This window comes from Palaemon carinicauda, chromosome 5 (genome assembly GCF_036898095.1).
Source record: "Palaemon carinicauda isolate YSFRI2023 chromosome 5, ASM3689809v2, whole genome shotgun sequence".
Taxonomy (NCBI): domain Eukaryota; kingdom Metazoa; phylum Arthropoda; class Malacostraca; order Decapoda; family Palaemonidae; genus Palaemon; species Palaemon carinicauda.
This window is the reverse complement of record NC_090729.1, coordinates 143,895,734-143,911,455: the sequence shown is the minus strand read 5'-3', so window position 1 is coordinate 143,911,455 and position 15,722 is coordinate 143,895,734. Positions and strand designations below refer to the sequence as shown.

The 15,722-nt window shown below is 44.1% G+C and overlaps 1 protein-coding gene across 1 annotated transcript in view; it reads right to left on the bottom strand.

Moving 5' to 3' along the window:
* Positions 1-15,722, bottom strand: part of LOC137641528 (uncharacterized) — a 154,573-nt gene that overhangs the window by 68,635 nt on the left and 70,216 nt on the right. Inside the window, exon 3 of the mRNA XM_068374168.1 lies at positions 14,201-14,335. Coding sequence (XP_068230269.1) covers positions 14,201-14,335 — 135 coding nt within the window. The remainder of the gene's footprint in view (positions 1-14,200; positions 14,336-15,722) is intronic.

The following is a 15,722-nucleotide window of genomic DNA, read 5'->3' as shown; positions in this document are numbered from 1 at the left end:
TTTAGAAGTACTGTAACTGTAACAAAGTCAACAGAGCTTCAGTCATGTTAAAAGTATTGTATGCCTTCAAGAAGGCTTGAAGCAATGTTGCCAGACACACCGTGTTTTTCTTTATACATTATCATATTTTTGTGAATACTTTGTAAACATTATCATATTTTTGTGAATACTTTGTAAACTTTAAATATTTTCATATTGAATGTCTATACAGTACTGTATTTACTAATTGTATAAATAAGACTTTTATTAGATTTTGTTTTTTATCTATTTTTTATTGTTATTGTGTGAGAGAGAGAATGCTGTGAGGTCATGTAAAATGTTGTTACATGGATTTCATTTTGGTATCTAATATTTAAGAATAAATGACAAAGTAGGAATTGAGATGTCAGACCGGCATAGAGGGGTATTACTGTACAATACTATACATTGTTTTTATTATATTATAATGCATATCATTCTAAGAAACTTTGCATTGTAATGTAATGGCAATCCATTGTCTTTAAAGATCATCATAAACACCACATAGAAAAAAAATATATAATTTTGTTCATACTTCAAACTTTGAAAATTACCATTTATCATGCAATGAAAAGCTGCTATAAAATGTTTTTCTAATTGTGGTGGTGAATAATCTCAGCTGCAATTTTAATACTGTAGATAAGCTACCTATGATAGGCTACATGTTTTCAAAATGGTGAGAGAGTAAGATATATATTTCTCCTCTGTTTAATATGCAACTATTTATAGGACAGTATGGCAGAAAACTATTAACAATAGGTTACAAAACCATAATGTTTCTGTTTTAAAACATTAATTTTACTGAAATCTAAAGAAAAACTTCCAAATGTCTATGCTAGTTGCTGTATTTCTATTTGATAAATGAGATTGAAATGCTTGCTACAGACTGTTTGGAGTTTAATTGAAATTGAATGTTATGATGATATTGCATGTATGATAAAGAATTGATATCCTATAGTAATTGATTTTATCATCATTATGAAATTATTTGATATACTGTAGTGTAATGGTTGCCTATTTTCCTTTTTGATACACATACAAGAGATAGAGAGAGAGAGAGAGCCTTAATATATGTTTAGGTTCTCCCAGGTCCCTCAGTGTGAGGCACTTCGTATATCCACCAGAGTTGCTTATGCTTCTTCCGGTGTATTTTCCATCTTCCAGTTTTGGATGGTCTGGGATGCATCTTATGTGTTTATCGAGCTTATTCTTAAACACATCTATGCTCACTCCTGATATGTTTCTTAGATAAGCTGGCAGCGCATTAAATAGTCGCTGCATTATTGATGTCCTGTGTGCCTTCCTTAGTTTTCCTGATATAGTTTTTAGCTCCATGATGTTTTCAGTAATTCCTTCGATTTGTTTCCATGCTTGTATTATCATGTAGCGTTCTCTTCTCCTTTCTAGACTGTATAATTTTAAAAATTGCAGTCTTTCCCAGTAGTCAAGGTCCTTAACTTCTTCTATTCTAGCAGTAAAGGACCTTTGTACACTCTCTATTCGTGCAATATCCTTTTGGTAGTGTGGCTACCATATCACAAATGTATTCGAGTGTACTATGTACATAAGTTTTGTACAGCATAATCATGTGTTCAGCTTTTCTTGTTTTAAAGTGTCTGAATAGCACTCCCATTTTTGCTTTACATTTAGCCAACAGTGTTGCTATTTGGTCGTTGCATAACATATTAATGTTCAACATTACACCAAGGTCTTTAATTGCTTCCTTGTTTGTGATTGTCTCGTTATTAGGTCCCCTGTACGCATATACAGTACCATTCTTTCTCTGTTTCCATAATTTATTGATTCGAACTTATCGGATTTAAATACCATCCTATTTATCTCCGCCTATTCATATATTTTGTTTAGATCTCCTTGTAATGAGTTCCTATCTTCATCACAAGTAATTTCTCAACTTATTCTTGTGTCATCGGCGAAACTCCTCACTACAGAGTCTTTAACATTACAGTCTATGTATGAGATCATAATAACAAACAGCAATGCAGCTAATACCGTACCCTGTGACACGCCAGATATTACCCGAGCTTCATTTGATTTCTCGTCATTTGCAACCACTATCTGTTTTCTGTTTTGTAGTAATTCTTTTATGCATTTTCCTATCTTTCCCTTAATTTTATGCTTTCTCATTTTTTTCTTTAATATATTATGTTCTACCTTGTCAAAGGCTTTTGCAAAATCTAAATATACCACATCTGTGTCTTTTTCATTTATCATATTTTTATATATGTTTTCATAGTGTGCTATCAGTTGGGTATGTGTACTTTTTCCGGGTACAAAACCGTGTTGACCTACATTAAACAAATTATTTTTAACCAAATGATTCATTATTTTCTTTTTTATTATCCTTGCATACATTTTCATAATATGTGATGTTAGACTAACTGGTCTATAATTGCTTGCCAGTAGTCTTGATCCACTTTTGAAAATAGGGGTTATATATGCTAATTTAGGTTTAACATATATCTCGCTCAAATCTACACTTTGTCTTAGCAGTACAGTGGTACCTCTACATACGAATTTAATCCGTTCCACAACCGACTTCGGGTGTAGAAAATGTTCGGATGTAGAAACGAATTTTCCCATAAGAATACATTGAAATAGGATTAATCCTTGGTTGAGCCCAAAAACCTATGATAACTCCTTAATAAATTACTACACATAATTACACATGACAATATGCACTCTAAATTAGATAATAGACATGTAAAAAAGAATAATTATAAAGGAATAATAAATAAGAAACGGGTTTTTAGCATCACTTTACCTTAGAAAGTCCAGCGCAGGTGTCGGTCTTGCTACGCAGAGAGGAGACGGACGGGCGGTGAGGAGGTAGAGAGGGTGACTACGATAAACGTACACTACCGTAACTTATTCTAACTTACACTAAGTGAACTTTAACCTAACTTAGCTTATCTATTTCTTTTTTATTTTTATATATCATATGGTTTTTTACATTTTCTTTTTTTCTTTTTGATGATTAATTTTAATCACTTTCACTCTCTACACTTAAAATTTATTGAATTTCTTTCTCTTCACTCTTTGCCGTTTTCTTTGAACCACTTCCTTCCTCTTCATCACGAGTTCGCTTCGTAGTTTTCTTAAAAGAAGCTATCGATAGAAAGTTGCTTGGTACGGCTTTTAAGAATGTTTCAAAAATGAGTTAGGCAAACATCATCGAACTGCGCAACTACACGACAAACCTGCAATTTTTTTGGATGGTATTTGTCGATGAAGTCGACCACGTCTTGATATTTTCCTAACACCTCTTTTATTTGCGCTGAACCTAACACATGTTCTACCTCCTCGATCCCTTCCTCGTCATCACTCATGTGCTCAGACATAGCATGGAGTTCCTTGAGCTCCTCTGTAGTAAGTTCGTCGTGATGTTCGGCGACGAGTTCCGTGATGTCATCTGCATCGACCTCCAGACCCATGGACTTGCCAAGGGAGACGATTTCCTCTACGTCTTCCGCTGCACCCACCACAGGATCAGGTTCGGGGTCAAAACCCTCGAAATCTCGGGGAGAAACTGCATCAGGCCACAGCTTCTTCCAGGCAGAATTGAGGGTTCGTCGAGTTAATCCCACCCAAGCCTGATCTATGATCTTCAAGCAGTGCACGATGTTAAAGTGGCTTTTCCAAAATTCACACAAAGTTAAGTTTGTGCTTTGCGTGACATTAAAGCACTGCTTGAATAGGTGCTTGGTGTAGAGCTTCTTTAAGTTCGAGATGACTTGCTGGTCCATGGGCTGGAGGATAGAGGTGGTATTCGGTGGAAGATACAGCACCATTATGAACTTGAATTCGTCGAACATATAATCTTCGAGTCCGGGGGGGGGGGGGGGGGGGGGGGGGTGAGCGGGTGCATTGTCAAGGCATAGCAGGCACTTTAAAGGCAATTTCTGCTCATAAAGATACTTCTTCACAGAAGGACCAAAAACTTGGTTAACCCATTGGACAAAGAACTGCCTAGTGACCCAGGCCTTCGAGTTGGATCGCCAGAAAACATGAAGCTGGTCCTTATCCATATTCTGTGCCTTAAAGGCCCTAGGGTTCTCCGAATGGTAAACCAGTAAGGGCTTGACTTTAAAAGTCCCCGCTAGCATTGGCACATAGGGCAAGAGTCAACAGATCCTTCATTGGCTTATGCCCAGGCAATTTCTTCTCTTCGGCAGTGATGTAGGTTCGACTGGGCATCTTCTTCCAAAACAGCCCGGTTTCATCACAATTGAACACCTGCTGCTCTGTGTAGCCTTCTTCCTGCACGGTCCTTTCAAAGCTCTTCACAAAGTCAGCTGCAGCCTTTGTGTCTGCACTAGCAGCCTCTCCGTGGCGAACAACTGAATGAATCCGGACCGTTTCTTAAATTCTTCAAGCCAGCCACGAGATGCCTTGAAATCGTCTGAGGGATGTTCGGTTGAACTCTCCTCAGCATCACCCCCAGAGCTCGCCTCCTTCAAGTCAGTGAAGATGGCGTGCACCTTCTCGCAGATGATAGTTTCGGTGATGGTGTCGCCAACAATCTCTCTGTCCTTGATCCAGATTAGCAGAAGTCGTTCCATCTCTTCTATGACAGGGCTACGACATTTTGAAATGATGGTGATCCCCTTAGAAGTTTTCACTGCTTTAATGGCTTCTTTCTGTTTCAAGATTGTCGAGATCGTCGACATATTTCGGCCATATTCTTCTGCAAGTTCACTCACTTTACTTCTAAAGAAAGCATTTCCTTCTTCCTTTTCTCACCACTACCACTTGCGAAACTAAGCCTTTTAGGACCCATGATTTACGTAAAAAACCGTAAAGGATGAACGTAAAAAATCACGATTAAAATACAGTTAATAGCAGAACGCACAGGGCACAACCACACGAAGCCGACGAGAACAGAGGAATGACCCAAACCACGCTAATTGAGGGTCCCTCCGAGGTCGAAGTGCTGCCTTCTATCGACGGAAATAAAAAATACATCCGGCGCTATGAGTACCATCTACGCGTACGGGTACTGTATTGTTTACTTCGGGTGTAGAGTAGGAACGTGTTCGAATTGTACTTCGCGTGTCGAATAATTTGGATACAACCGGTTCGACGAAAATTACTTACTTCGTGTGTCGAAATAAAATTCGGGTGTAGAGTCGAAAAATTGCTCGAATTTTACTTCAGGTGTTGGAAAATTTGGATGTAGATACTGTAACGTTCGTGTGTAGAGGTTCCACTGTACTGCAAGCGGCTTCGCGATAGTGTGTGCAGTTTTTTTAACAAAATCGCCAGAACTCTATCTGGCCCGGCCGCTGATCCATTTTTAATTTCGCTTACAGCCTGCACAATATCTGCTTCATTAATATCTATATCCATTAGATATTCACCGTTTTCTTCTCTCATTTCTGTTTCATTATTCTCATTCGCAATTCTTGGCATGAATTCACTCTTATATTTTTCTGCTAATATGTTGCATATTTCCTTTTTTTTATTCGTTAACCATCCTCCAATTCTTAGAGGGCCTATTTCTAATCCCACTTTATTCATCTTTTTTTGCATAGGAGTAAAGTACTTTGGGGTTTTTCTTGATATTTTGAAGTGTCCTTTCTTTTAAGTCCGTTTTTTTCATTTTCTTTCGATCACATAATCTTTTTTTCTGCATTTTCTATCTTACTTTTTATTTCCATCATTTTCCATACATTTTTTTCTATTGCAAGGTTTTTCTTCCACTTTCTAATTTTTCTGAAATAAGATCCTTCTGTCTCTTGGTATGCATGTCTGATGTTTATTTTCTTTTTTCAGTACATATTTTTCAACAACTTTCTCCAGTATTTTGTATAATATATCCGTATTTACCTGCATATTATAACTTACTAAAAAAATTTTCCAGTCTTTGTTCAATTCTTCATTTATTTCGGACCATTTTACAGTATATTCTTACCATAGAAAAAATCTTAAATTTTAAGTAATTTGTATTTTTCCTAACAGTACTTACCTTGAACTACTTTTTTAGGAGTATCTGGGATTCTCCTCCCAACCGACCAGAATTTTGTGTAGTTTCCCCTATATCCGTTTTCTATAGTGGGTTCCTCTGTGGCGGATGGATACTCACCCTGAGGCGACCTGGGTCAGCGTGCGAGAGCATGGAGCTAGGTCTCGGTCATCAGTAAACTTTTGATAATTATGGTAACGAACTCCTGTAAGACACTCGGGGAAGGATGGGCGGGCAATAACCCAAAAGTAGTTTGAGGTAAGTACTGTTAGGAAAAATACAAATTACTTAAAATTTGTGATTTGTTCCAACACGGAGTACAGTGAACCCTCGCTACTTCGCGGTTCGACCATCGCGGATTCACCACTTCGCGGATTTTTTCCATAACCCATATATATACAGTAATATATATATATATATATATATATATATATATATATATATATGTATGCATGTATTTATGTATATATGTAGGTATGTATATGTGTATACATATAAATATATATATATATATACACACACACACATATATATATATATATATATATATATATATATATATATATATATATATATATATATATATATCTATATATCTAAAGTAGGAAGATGTGATGTAGTTCTAAGGGAAAAGTATGGGAAATATGTCTGGGTAATAAGCAAAGCTCTACCTCCAGTTTGTTTCTACATTATGATCAGAGATAAATGTAAACAAAACATTGGTTGCCATTTTTTATCGTGCTTTTTAGCATGTTTAGGAAATGCATGATATAAAATCACCTTTACTATTTGTGCCTGTTTTAGTTTAGGGTACTGTAGTACATGCATTAAATGTTCTGTACATTAAAGGGTAGTTTGTTAACAGTACTACGTACAAGGGAAGGTTTTAAAAGTCTGAATATACATGTTGAATAAATAGGTAAATATGGTGTCACTACTTCGCGGATTTTCACCTATCGCGGCCGCGACTGGAACCTATCTACCGCGATAAACGAGGGTTCACTGTACTTACCTTGAACTACTTTCTTAGGAGACTTACACCTTAGGAGGTGGGGGTGGACTTACAGGCTGGAAGACCTGCTGGATATTAATTGATTGAACCTAGATAGGAGGCTAAGTTCTGCTGACAATAAAATGGGATAGGCGACTCGGGGAGAACTATGCAAAAATTTTCTAGTGTCTATGTAACTCACCTCTGTGAAATTCTCCGGAAATGGGCATCTCCAATGAACGATTCTCACATGGGCGGAGGAAAGGGAAAGGGAATAGAGGGGAAGCAGGAACAAGGGGGATAGTAAGGAAGGAACTTGTGTCGCTTGGAATTACTTCCCACGGGCTTCACCGGGGCTTCAACCTTAAACCTGTTGGAGCACGGAAATGACTGGGCCGATGGAGAAGGAGTCCAGAGACTTCTTTGTACAGTCCTTCAGGTGGTGGGCCGTAAGAGTGGACTGTCTGGACCATGTACCCGCTTTCAGAATCTGGCCCACCGCCATGTTCTTATCAAAGGATAATGATGTGCTCAGACCTCTAATGTCATGGGGGCGCGGCTTGCCCGTCACCGTGGATCCGTCACTGTCATAGGCTTTCTTTATGATTTGTCGCAACCAGAAGGAGATGGTGTTCCTGGACACTGCCTTCTTTACCGGCCCGAGGAGACAAACAGGCTCTTATCCCAGGGCGGAGTCTGGCTGTCCTTTCCAGGTATTTCCTAACTGCCCTGACTGGGCACAACAATAAATCTCCCGGATTGTCTGAACGCGGAATTGCTGGGACCGAAAAACCCTCGAATCTGGGATCCCAGGAAGCAGGATTCTGCGTTTTGGTTACGAAGTCAGGCAAAAACTTGAAACTTAAGTCCTTCCACTCCTTCGAGTGCGAAACCTCGTACGACAACCCGTGGAGCTCACTAACTCGTTTAGCGGAGGCCAAGACGAGGAGGAAGACTGTCTTAAGGGTAAGGTCTTTGACATGTATGTTCCTGAGGGGTTCGAAGGGCCTTAAGGACTCTGGCTACGTCCCATTGCAGAACTCTAGAGGACCGTGGAGAACACAATTGTTCGAAGCTCGTAATGAGCATCGAGACCTGCCGGAAAGCTCCTAGATCGAGTCCCTTGAGGAGAAAGACCTGACCTAATGCGGCTCGGACACCTTTGATGGCCGGGATAGATACTCCTCGGTCTTCTCTCAGGTGAACTAGGAAGTCCGCTACCTTCTGAATAGAAGCATCCAACGGCCTGAGGTTCTGGGAGGCGCACCACTTCGTCAATGCGGCCCACTTAGCTTGGTAAACCAATACTGAGGATTTCCTCAGATATCCAGTCATCCTCGCGGCGGTCTTAGACGAGTATCCCTCCTTCTTCAGGAGACGCTCGATAACCTCCACGCGTGTAGGCGGAGGGACCGAGGGTTTTCGTGAAACTTCTCGAAGTGGGGTTGACGAAGGTGGTCTTCTCTGTCCAGAAGCGGCCACAGTGGAAGGACCGCTAGCTCCTTTAGGTCCGCGAACCACTCTCTCTCTGGCCACCAGGGTGCTACCAAAGTCATCTGCAGGTTTTTTGTACGTCTGACTCTGTTGAGGACTTGTCTGAGGGTCCCGAAGGGAAGGAAGGCGTAAACGTCGAGACCGTCCCACGTGTGCTGGAAGGCGTCCTCGAACGCTGCTGCTGGGTCTGGCACTGGAGAACAGAACACGGGGAGCTGGGCGTTGAGCTTTGTGGCGAACAGGTCCATCACCGGCGACCCCCACTTCAGGATGATTGTCTGGGCCACTTCCGGGTGTAGGGACCACTTTGATCCTACTACTTGACCCACCGTGCTGAGGCTGTCGGCTAGGACGTTCCTTTTCCCTGGAATGAACCTGACTGTGAGCTTAAAGTGTTCCCTTTCGACCCATTCCAGGATCTTTGATGTGAGGTCGCACAACTCCCTCGATTTCGATTTTAGCCCTCCTTGCTTCTTCACGTTGTCGCATATGAGTGCCACCGTGTTCCCCCAGAGAAGGTGGGCGAATTCTAAGCAAGCTCTCTGAACCGCCATCAGTTCTAGGACGTTTATATTCAAGTTCCTCTCTTCGGGAGACCACTTTCCCTTTGCTGATTCGTCGAGGAGATGGGCTCCCCACCCCTCCTTCGAAGCGTCTGTGAAGAGCAACATCTCTGGAGGGGCAGTCGCGAATGGCATCCCTTTGAGGGTGTTCGCCCTGTTGGACCACCACTTCAGGGTCTCCTTCGTCTCCGGGGAAACGGTGACTATCTTGTGCGGGGACTCCCCCGCGGACCAGAGTTCTTTCAGGTTCCATTGAACCGCCCTTAGCTTGAGTCTCCCCCGAGGGACTAGCTTCTCTAAAGATACCAGGTGGCCCACTAGCCTCTGCCAGTCCTTGTCTCTCCTTGGGAAGTCCGATAGGAAGGGGAGGATTATCCGGTCCAGGTTTTCGAGCCTCTCTGTGGAGGGGAAGGCTCTCCCCCACTTGGAGTCCAGGACCATCCCCAGGTAAGTCATCCTGGTGGAGGGGATCAACTGTGACTTTTCCATGTTGATGGTGATCCCAAAGTCTTTGCAGAACCGTAGAAGCTTTGCGCCTTGCTCCTTCAGTGCTTCCTCTGAGGCTGAAAGCAGCAACCAGTTGTCTAGGTATCGGATCAGGTGGATCCCCTGCTCATGAGCCCAGACTGACACTGTTGTGAAGACTCTCATGAAGACCTGCGGAGCTGTCGACAGCCCGAAGCATAAGGTTCTGAACTGCAACGACTGGGAACCCCACTTCACCTTTAGGAACTTCCTGTTGGAGGGGTGGACAGGGATCTGAAAGTATGCGTCCTTGAGGTCCAGCGACATCATTAAGTCCCCTTCCCTCAAGGCTGCCATCACCGACTTCGGAGTGTCCATCTTGAAGTCGGTCTTGCTTAAGAACTTGTTGAGGGCCGAGAGGTCTATGACCGGCCTCCAAACCCCTGTCGCCTTCTCCACCAGGAAGAGCCTGCTGTAGAACCCCGGGGATGGGTCCTTGACTAGTTCTAATGCTCCTTTGCTCAGCATGGCTGACACCTCCTCTTGTAAAGCTGCCTTCTTCAAGGGGTCCTTGGGAGCCAACCACTCTCCACGTTGGTCAGGGATCAGAGGGGGCGGGCCCGCCAGGAAGGGAACTCTGTACCCGTCCCTCAGGACTGCCACGGACCATGGGTCCGCCCCGTTGTCCCGCCATGCTTGCCAAGAACGTTTGAGGCATCCCCCTACCTTCTCCTGGAGGCGCGGCTAGAACAGCCTCTCCTGGAGCTAGAGCAATTTGGCGTAAAGGAGGCCTGCGGAGTAGTACTTCCCCTACGGGGGGGGGGGGGGGGGGGCTGCGACGCTTGACCCCAGGACGACGAAGGAGAGTCTTGTCTAGGTTGTGCTGCAGAAGTGTGGGGACCGTCCGGCACAGCTCTTCTGTGAGTGGGACGTCTTGCTGCAGGGGGCCTGGAATCTCCTTTCTCCTTGAGCTTCCGTACCCTCTCCATAGCTTCCTCCACTGCCTTCAGGGGGAAGACGGAGTCACCCCACAATGGGGAGTTCCTCAGGCACTTAGCTTCCCTCTCGGGGAGCCTACGGACCAACTTATTGAGGACAGTGTCTCTCCTCCGTAAGATCCAGTTGGCCGTCTGTGTGAGGGACTGGAAGGTGAGGCACTTCACTGCCTTCCCACCTGAGCGGATCAGTTCCTGGAGTAGCGTCTGGTTTTAAGGTACTGCCACGTCATGGGACAGTTGAAAACCCACTAAGGTGCAAGCCCACCAGTCTAACGACGACGTGAAGTTCACTATATCCTGGGCCGTGTCCTCCATCATCAAAGCCTCGGCTGGAGAAAAGCAAACTGGGGCAGAGGAAGCTCTGTCTTCCGCACTGCCCTGGTTGAGAGTGGCTATCACCTCTTCGACTGCGCGGGGCCCCGAGTGCCACCCATCAGGGACGTAAAATCTCTTCTGGGTCCTTAACCCCAGCAGCAGCTTGAAGGACCCTTGGGCCCTGAGAGAGTTTACTTGACCCGCGACGTACCTGTCCACGTGGTCTATCCCCAACTTAACGTCTGGGGCCAACGGAAGGGTTAGCAATGGCTTTTGTTGGACAGGGTTGTCGACCATCCTTCCCAGATCCAAGAGCCAGGCTTGCTCTGTCGAAGGTTTCGGGTCGTCCAGTCTGTGGTGTCGTCTGATAAGGGCCAGCACTTTCCTATAGGAAAAAATTTTGTCTGCTGAGCACTCCCCACCGTCCATCAGGCCTTCCACCACTTGATCCTCCATGTCGAGTGCATCGCCGATCACGGATGGGGCCACGTGGGAGGCTAGGTCATCTCTCTCTCGCCGATCCAATGGCGCGGATACCTCTAACACGGGTGGATCCGCCGGGACGGAGGCAGCCGTCATGGGTCTACCCCATTTCAGGGAGCTCCATGGGACCAGGAGTCCATGGTGAGCCGCTGGTTGGCCAGGGCGCTTGGACAGAGCTGTCGTAGGACTGGGGATGGGGGCCATGTTACCGGGCCGAAGCAACGGCTCTCTCCACTGGGAGGGTGGAGCCGGTGACTTCGCAGGTAAAGGTATGGCGAAGTCGACGTATGTCGGCGGCTTCGGCGGACCGAGCGGACGACTCGTGTGGTAAGGGCGAAGGAGCGGCTCTAGCGGGCAACGCGGATGATACTGGAGCGGCAGCTGCCCTGATCAGCTCGCTACGGGGAACCGTCACTCGAATCCACTTGTCCCTGGACGAGCGCCCTTTCTTGCTCCTCTTCCTGGAGGTCTTTGAGCGTTACATAGACAGGGCTGTGCGGGGAGCGAGATCTCCTCCTGCGGGACCTTTTTCGTTTCCTTCTCGCCTCACGGGGATCGGAGTCTTCCGAAGAGGACGAGTCTGACAATGATGATGAGGAGGAAGATGAGGAGACGGAAGAGCTCACCGAGTCCTCCTCCGAGGATGTAGGGTCTTCGTGCTGCTTCACCAGCGTGAACGGCTGCATAGAGTCGGGCGGGAAGCATCGACGACGGCGCCGGGGGAGTCCGTAACGCCTTCCTAGACGCGAACCAGCCGTCGAACTCCTCCTCTTGGCGCATCGGCGACCTGAGGGGCGTCCTAGGCGCCGTCCAAACAATGGAGTTGAGGTCCGACGAACCTGTAGGCTGCCTCTCCTTGTCTACTTCTCCCCCGGGCGCTGAAGTACCTGAAATGCACTGCCACAATGCGGGGGAAGGAGTCGATCCTGTCTTCCCCCACACCGGATCTTCGGTCGAGACGGGTCCTGCAGGCACCAGAACCTCGTCTCCCGAGCACACTCCCGCCCCCCCCCAGCAGGCCCCCCACATGCCTGCGAATCAACAACAGCCCCCACATCAGTTACATCGGACTCATGGGGAGCAGCAATGGGCTGCTTCCCCGCAACGTACTTACCTCGTCCCCTACTCTGGGTAGGGGAAGGTGACGTGGAACCTCTCTCCGATGGAGCGGTAGGTGAAGCCAAGGGCGATGTGGCGCCCACCTTCTTAGGCGACCTCTTCAGCACCTTTTTCTTCTTAGTCGCGTACAAGGCCCACTGGATCTCCGGACACGTGGCGGACGGGAACACACGCTACCCCTGCACGAGGAGCACAGGGTATGCGGGTCTACCTCCGGCTTCGACAGGAACGCACCACACAATTTACCGGCCTTAGGCCCGGGGCAACGGCGTTGGGAATCCATACGGAAGCACAAAAGCACCAGGCAACACAAGAACACTGGGAAAGGAGGTGGATGAAAGGGTAAAAGGGAATTGGTAAACACACGGTAACCACATGGGGACACAAAGGGTCGCACGGGATTTGAGAGAGCGGCGAGATGTGAACTACGCCGCGACCAGAAGCTTACTGATGACCAAGACCTAGCTCCATGCTCTCGCACGCTGTCCCGGGTCGCCTCAGGGCGAGTATCCATCCGCCACAGAGGGACCCATTATAGAAAACGGAGATGGGGGAAACTACACAAAATTCTGGTTGGTTGGGAGGAAAATCCCAGATACTCCTAAGAAAGTAGTTCGAGGTAAGTACTCCGTGTTGGAACAATTATATTTTCCATATCCTTCCCATCGTTTTGTGCTTTGTTTTTCTCTGCGTTCACTTGCTTTGGAATGGACTATTAATTCTATGACATTGTGGTCTGAAATTCCCATGTTATACACGATTATTTCTTCAACATAATTCACCTCATTCACAAATACTAAATCTAGGACATTGTCCTATTTGTTGGAATGTAGTTTATTTGTTGCATATTATGTTCTAATAGCAAATCTTGAAGCTTTTCAAACTGTCTCTTATCTTCTGCGCTACTATTACTCTCTTTTTTATATGTATATATACAAGCACTTTCTTCTATCCATTCTTTCCAATCCACAAAAGGAAAAAAAAGAGAGAGAGAGAGAGAGAGAGAGAGAGAGAGAGAGAGAGAGAGAGAGAGAGAGAGAGAGAGAGAGAGAGAGAGAGAGAGAGAGAGAGAGAGAGAGAGAGAGAGATGTTCCAAGTAAAATGTGCAAAATTGATATAGTAATAGTTTTTATCACAAGTACTGTATAATGGTATTACTCAACTGCAAAGAAGTCATTTGGCAACTGATGCATCTTAAGCATTTAAATACCATGTGTTATGTAATCATGCAACCTAAATAGATTCACTATTCTACCTCCTCCAACCCATGGCTCATGTTGTCAGCAATGCATTGTTACCTCTCTTCTTGTATAAATATAACTGAAGTAAAATGAAAAAAAAAAGTTTTGTGAAATGGCATCGATAAAATCTTTTCATCTGAATTTCTATAAATAGTATTCAGTCATATGGATACATGTCTAAAAGAAAGAATTGAAAAAACTTTACTTTGTTTATGGTGTACCTATCTCAAGTCCCTTACTCACTTCTTACCTCCCTCTGATCAAAATATTTCCTAAGGTTTAAACAATTTTACCTTTATTTACCATACAACTCATTCTCATTTTGATAATAATTGCATTGTATACCATATGAAAGTTATTGAATTTAAAGAAAGAATTGTGGAATGATTTTTGTTAATTAATATTATACATTGCCGAAGAAATTCTGGCAACATGACAAATTTGCAAACTTGGTAGTTTAAATGACTCAAAATTCACATTGCAAGGAGCCATTCAAAAACATCACTTAATACATTCTTAACTAAACATACCTGAAACTGTTTCATCTTTTGTGTTAGGAATCCAGGAACACTGCCATAGAATCCTTTTTGGGGAGGAAGTTCCTTAGGAAATGTTGTACCAGGTGGGTATGTGATAGAGGGGCCTTCTCCAACTGCTCCAAGAGTCTAAAATGGAAAAACCAAATATGTAGTTACTATCAATGACATAACACAAATAAGCTCATGACACAATCATTTCAATACAGTACTGTAAAAAAAAAAAAAAAAAAAAAAAAAAAAAAAAAAGTTTAACTTATGGTCATTTTCTGATCAATGAGTGAATTAAACTATCTAATATAGTATATTTGATCAGACAACTGTTTTAAAAAGGAAATTTATCATTTCCATTTTTATCCATTACTCATCTGCTACAAGGACAAATCTGGAAATAATTTGTATTTTTCCTAATATACACAACTGAAGCTCTTTGCAGTGGTGATATTTCTCAGTGACAGCTGAAACTAGCCGTAAGACTTTTACCCGAGATATAACTACCTATCCTTTGCTAGTTAGTGGAGGGGGAGAGGGGAATAGACCAACCATCTGACACACACCAGCACTAGTAACTGAATGTTAATTTGCAATTGCAGCAGGACTTCCTAGGGGGAAGGTGATGGCAGGACCAGTGTGTGTAAAAAGCTCCAGGTTTGTATATTTAGAAAAACTACAAATTATTTCCATATTTATCATCTGTTCCGGCACTATATACAAACCTTTAAAGTGGAGACTCACCCTTAGGTGGGTGAAAAAAAAAATAATTGGCTGGTGACTGAGCCTAGATGTTACTCTGTGCTTCAATGAGCTGTTTAGAGGCACCCTGTCACCTAATTAACTCTGAGAGTTAACGGCCTGGGCAAGCCGTGTGAAGGTGTGAGAACTAAGGATTGTGATGACCAGGTAAGCATATAATTGGAGCTAAACCCCACACTTAACCTAGACGTTGCCCAATTTGAACTCACATGGAGATCGGGGATGTAATAAATATGACAAATTTGGAAGTAATTTAAGTAATTTATATTTTTCATCATGATACAAACCTGTAGCTATTTATAGGGTTATTACTTTTGGTGAAGCTGAAAGACGAGCCATTAGATTTTTAGTGGGGGTTAACCACAAACCCGCTAATGGGGGGATGGGGGAAATAACTACCCTTCTCACTCGCACACATGGGCTGTGAACCTGACTTTGCTTGGAAGTAGGGTTTCAAGGGCGTCTGATGCTGGCAAACCAATCTGTATAAATAGTCACAGATTTATATCGTTAGGAAAAACACAATTTACTTACTAATTTGTTATTTGGTCCATCACTCACAAAACCACTGCTATTTCTAGGGGTTAACTTACCCTTTAGGATGGTGGCAGTCCATGCAAATTGACCTTTTGGCTTTGACCCCTAAAACCCTGCTATGCATGGTGCGAGGCCTACACAAGCTGTGCGCTTGTGATACTAGTACTGTGACTGATCCAGGTAAGAGTTCTCCGAGTCATCGAACTCTTCCGAGGGTACCATGGAC